This window comes from Akebia trifoliata, chromosome 10 (genome assembly GCF_017979445.1).
Source record: "Akebia trifoliata isolate Shusen 1 chromosome 10, ASM1797944v1, whole genome shotgun sequence".
In the NCBI taxonomy this organism is placed as follows: domain Eukaryota; kingdom Viridiplantae; phylum Streptophyta; class Magnoliopsida; order Ranunculales; family Lardizabalaceae; genus Akebia; species Akebia trifoliata.
In genome coordinates this window covers 29,903,080-29,908,848 of record NC_141384.1, presented here as the reverse complement: position 1 = coordinate 29,908,848, position 5,769 = coordinate 29,903,080, and the positions used below count along the sequence as shown (strand labels likewise).

General features: G+C 36.5%; 1 protein-coding gene across 2 annotated transcripts; it reads right to left on the bottom strand.

Moving 5' to 3' along the window:
• Positions 1-1,198: 1,198 nt before the first annotated feature.
• On the bottom strand, positions 1,199-5,516 carry LOC147393737 (calmodulin-binding receptor-like cytoplasmic kinase 2). Of its 2 annotated transcripts, none has more exons than XM_086456148.1 (6): positions 5,174-5,516; positions 3,458-3,702; positions 3,182-3,350; positions 3,001-3,090; positions 2,622-2,923; positions 1,199-1,759 (listed from the first exon to the last, which is right to left on the bottom strand). In XM_086456148.1, exons 1-6 carry the CDS (start codon positions 5,388-5,390, stop codon positions 1,496-1,498), a joined length of 1,287 nt encoding a protein of 428 aa, XP_086312274.1. In that variant the 5' UTR covers positions 5,391-5,516; the 3' UTR covers positions 1,199-1,495. The 2 variants fall into 2 exon arrangements, with proteins under 2 accessions (XP_086312274.1, XP_086312273.1); XM_086456147.1 differs by having other exon boundaries at positions 1,200-1,759; positions 3,452-3,702; positions 5,174-5,515.
• Positions 5,517-5,769: the final 253 nt, after the last annotated feature.

Genomic DNA, 5,769 nt, shown 5'->3' with positions numbered 1-5,769 from the left:
TCTCGTCCATGACCGAGACCAAGTCGTCTCAGACGAGACATCCAATTTATTTGAACCGTCTCGGACAAGATTTAGAACAATGCCTTCGAATCAGAACAAAATATGCCTTTGAAATGGCTTGTCAACTCGTCTCGATCTTAGATGAGATTTAAAATCATGGATCCATGGTTTACTCAATTGTATCAAAGTCCTATTATAATTAGAATCAAGTTCCCAAAATTTGGGTGAAAATAATATCAAAATTGATCAAACACACCTTTGATGCATGAGAGAAGTCCACAAGATCTTTAATGGAAGAAGAGGAGTGAAAGGTTTGATTTAACCATAAATTGAGAAGTCCAAATCCAAAAAATCACCAATCAATATATTGATCGATCGATTAGAAGAATTCAAATTGATGTGCCATGTGGAATTCTAAGGGAGTCCTTACGTTGTATATCTACTCAACTCCTTGGAGCATAGGATCTCCACTCCACTTTAATGGGTAGTAATTGAATGGTAAGAGAGCCTTGGGAGTACTTAGCTGTTCCATTAATGATTGAAATCTATCAGAAAGATATAAAAAGAACTTTTTTCGAAATTTACATTGTACTTGCCTTTCCGTAGACTTTTAGTGGGCCGGAACAAAATGGGCTTAAAAATCTTAGCCCAAACCCAATCCTTCCAAAGCCTTGCCTGCACATATTCGGGCCTATTCATTGATCCGGCCAACAAATGTCATTATTTTCACGGAAGCCCAATTCTAACCCTAAGCATGGATTGGGCCCATAACGGCCCCAATACATATAGACCAAGTTACACTATTCGATTACGGTCCATGTCAGTATAGGCCAGCATAGGTCGAGCCCACTGATAGCCCAACATCACATAAGATTTTTTTTTTTTAAAGGAAAAATTACAAATGGACCCTAATACAAGATTTTCTTTCTAAATGCCCAAACTTTGCTTGCACATAAAAAAAGAGATTACAAGAATCAAAAATACCATTTCATCGTAGAACAACAAATGGTCAATGATGAATGGCCAGAGACAAACATGATTGAAGATATAAGATCTTCAAAGAGGTCAATTATCAAATCATTTTATAAATAAAAGTTTCATTTTAATTGCGATCGATCAAAAGAAGCAATTTCATTCCTTTTGAAATATATTTCGTTTCCTTGTTTTTTAAGAATAAGTTTCATTAATTTTCACTGCTTTGGATTTACTCAATCGACTCCAAATTTTTGGGACAAGACTTACATTGTGAAGATAATTGTTCAAATTTCAACAAATAGATGTAGTTCTAGTAAGATGAAGATTGACACACTTGACCTAATCGATATAATTTCTTTAAGGAAAAAAGAATTAAAATCATAAATGTGCCACAATAATACATATATTCAATCATTGAAGCTAAGCAAAACCACATGAGCAGACCAATCTTACTTGAAGTGATTTATTGTTAGTTAACATGAGAATTTAATAAAGCTCTGGATGTCATGCAATGGTTCACTTATTCTTCTATATTGGAAGAAATCCTGTAAGAACAAGAGGAGATGGATCCGAAATCTGAAGCTGAGAGCTCTCTATAATCCTTACGGATGCACCAAAGGATCTCCGCACACCTCCTCATGCACGGCCGGCTCTGTCTGGTTGGAGCCAAGCATTGTAAGGCTAGATCTAGAATCTTTTCTAGTGCAAGATTAGTTGCCGAACTCGGTGGTAACATTGGGTCCAATGTCAGGATCGCATCTCCTTCGATGAATTTCTTCGTTGCCTGTTTTTTCACCAATTCATGATCAGATAGTATAGTAACATAGGGGTAACAACATGATGCATGCGTTGACAATGAGTCGATTTGTGGGCTTATTTTAATTTCCATATTGCGTGTCGGCTGCTTAGAGCTAAATTAGTAATTCGCTCAAGCGTTCAACTTGGTTCGGTTCAAACCGAAACCTGAACCAAACCAATAGCTTGGTTTGGGCTGGTTTGGTTTGGTTTGGAACAAGTTGCAATTCGGTTCTGGATTAAGAAAATGGAGAACCAATCAATTTGGTTCGGTTCTCAATTCAAAACTTGTATAAAATCGAACCAAACCAAGAACCATACTTGTAATATATATATATATATATATTATTTTAGGAGTTAGAACATAAATTAAAAACTTTTTTATGGATAAACTTATGACTTTTTTTTTTATGGACAGGTTAATCATTTATTATATGAAATTTCATGTTTATTATATATATTTTTTCAATTAAAAATATGTTACATCCAAAAAAACGTTAATAGAATATAGGCAACCGATAGAACTGAACCAAAACAAATCGACCTTAGTTTGGTTTGGGTCTATTGGCATTTCGGTTTTGTTCTGGTTCTTTCTTTGTGGAACCGATCTATGTTGTTTCGGTTCCAATTTGGCCTCAAACGAAACCAAACCAAGTTGCACCGCTAATTTCGCTTACATAGTTGGGTCTCTACAGAAGAGTAGGTTATAGAGAAGCAAATAATTTTTTTGTCCATCTTGTTATGTGGTGTTTCCTCTCTAATCCTCTCTATTCTCTTTCATTTTGTTTGTGTGGTCTTCTCCAATTTTTTTGTTTGCTTTACAATCAATAAGAGAGAATACGAAGCCATACCCATATCACAGTTAGTCTTTCTTTCAGTGCCCTTCTGGACTCGATAGGACGCCTGCCTGATATGAGTTCCACGAGCAAGACACCGAAGGAGTAAACATCACTCTTCTCAGTAAGTTGATAGGTTCTTAAGTACTCAGGGTCTACATAGCCGGCGGTACCTTTAACTTGAGTCGATACATGAGTGGCTCCTGTATCACTATCGGCGGCCAATCGAGCTAACCCAAAGTCAGCCACCTTGGCTCGAAGGTTTTCAGTGACAAGGATGTTTGAAGACTTAATGTCTCGGTGGATGATAGGGTGATCTGCATTGCAAACAGACACTCAACAACCATTACACATTTTTGTGCTTTAATAAGTTGAATTGCTTTCAAACCCATACCTGTATACATGTGGAGATAGGTGATTGCATGAGCTACATCGATGGCAATATCAAGTCGTGCAGCAAAGTCGAGAACATTTCCATTTAAACCTGCATTTGGTCCTTTAATTAGGTTTCGCACACTCGAATTCAAACTCTCAATTTCTAATAATAAGAGCAAACAAGGCCAGAAAGAACTCACAATCCAAGTGTTCCCTGAGTGTTCCATTGGGAACATATTCTACAACAACAATTCTTTCATCTTTAAACTCCAAATACCCAAAGAACCTGACCAAATTCAAATGCTCAACCCGTGCAAATATTTCGACCTCGCTATGGAACTCCACACTCAAATACTTACCATATATGCTCTGCAAAGAATGCAAAACCGAGACAAACTCAATTTTCAATAAGTCAATTTCAAAACTCATAACAAACTAAGAAACAAGTTATACAAAAGAATTAATCCTACCCGAACCTTCTTTGCACGTTTAATTGCTACAATGGTACCATCTTCGAGTATCCCCTTGTAGACTGTCCCAAATCCACCTTGTCCTATCTTTAAGGAGGGGGAGAAGTTCCTTGTAGCCTTGTAGATCTCCGACATCGTAAATTTTATACCCTCGGGTGATTTCGTCTGGGTTGAATTGTATGAATTGGAATAAATCCTTTGTTTGGAACAAGAACTCCTTTCAATACCCGCACGTGTAGGTTCGGACACAACTAACATAAGAGTAACATAGTTTAGAAGAAGAAAAAAAAAGGGGGGGGGGGGGGGTCGTCTTCCTAATTTTATCTCGTATATATGAAGTAAACTGGGAGTCGTGATGAATGCATGCAGTAAATCATACGCAATTGACGTGGCAAAGGCATAGAAGCTTAGATCTTTTTCTTCAAGATACACAAGGAAAAAGATCTGCAGTTCTGTGCCCTTGCTACATCAGCTGTGTACAGACCGCGTATGATTTACTGTGTGCATTCATCATTAGTCATAATGATTTTCTGACTCCCCCTCTGACATACTCCTCCCCCTCTACTCTCCTGACTTGGCATGTGCATAGAACCATAGATTCTTTTCTCGAGATACACAATTGCACATATTTATAGGGATGTGCAGTTGTGTATCCCAATGAAAAAAAAAATCTCTCGTTCTAAGCACATGCCACATCAAGTGAGTAGGGAGGGGTCAGATTATCATTATTCATAAACATAACTTAATTAAAAGGAGAGAACACAAAGAATTCAGATAAATCCTTTTTCACTAAATTTCCACTTGAGAACCTATAAATACAAACACACATCATCATCATCAATACCTTGGGCGGGGCAAATTGAATCCTCTTTCTCCATTAATTTAACTCTATCTAATATCTATAATCATATCTGCATTAAGGCACATATCATAAGATATTTAAATACTACCTTAATCCACATTACTTTTGACATTTCTCTTCTCCTTTAACATGCCATAACGCAAAGCATCCCAAAAAAAAAAAAAAAATACACCAAGATATGGAAAAAGAACAAAAAAGTAGAGAAAAATTCTCGATAGGTCCTTAGTTCAATACCCAGTTTGGGCATTTAATTCCTCATGGGGCCACCCGTGAGGGTGCACCCTCACTTACCTAGTGCATGTGCAATGCTTGCACATGCCCCGGGTTTAGTCCTTGGACAAGACCATGGTCCATGGACTGGACAAAGCCCAGATATGGCCATTATAATAAATTAAAAAATAGAGAGAAAAATACTGATCCCTGTTCTTTCTTAAGTGAAATTATCAAAAAAGTTGAGAAAAATCTACTCATTTTAATTCTGAAAATGATAAATTACTTCTTGTCAATATTTTTTTACCAAATAAGTAAAAAAAAAAAAACTTAAGTAAATAATTTAATTAATTAAACATCACATGGGTATTTTTTGTATTTAACTTAATTTCCTAATTTGGAATTAAAAAGAATAGTGTCTGGAACTAAATCAGCAAACATTTTGGTAAACTATAAAATATTTTAAAAAATAAGAGATATCCTGCTCTCCTCCTTTCTATTTTAGAAAATTTTGAAAAAGTACGGTAATTAATTTCAATTTTTTTTTTTTTTTTAGAGATTTCTCATTAAACTCTCCCTATTAAATAAAATAGTAATCAAATTTCAAGCATTTTAACTAAAATAGTAATTAAATCAAGAAATTTTTTTACCATAACGGGGTTTAAATTCATCAGAATCTCTTGAAGAATATTCCATTTCCGGCGGAGTGAAACACGCGCCGATTGCTCCGACAAAACATCTTGCCGCGACATTCACCGGATTCCGACCGCTACAGGCTGTGGAATGAGTGGAGCTCTGATAGTCATCCGACCGTTCTGGTGTTCTCCAGACGTCGGATTTAGTTTTCCGGTAGCCACGCGTCGTCATTTGGGTGAGAGTTTGTGACAAATGCGGGGAAGAAAGCCTACTCCATAGTAAAAAATGTAAAATTCTTCGATTTAATGTGGATTATGTACTCCCGGTTGTTTGGATACAACCTACATCAAGACTCCTTCATCCGCAACGTGTCACACACACTTTGAATTTTCATCTTGACTTAGAAGAGATCTCATTTTTGATATGTTAAATTTGCCACGTGGCGAGTAACGAACACTGGGAGTACGATTGTATGCCAACTATCGGAAGTTGGATTGCAATAAGATTTTATTAGTTATTTGGTAGATGAGAGAGATTAGGTGGTGAGCTTCAACTGGAACCAATAGGCTGTTGTTATATAGGAGCGAAGTCTAAATCAAATCAAATACAT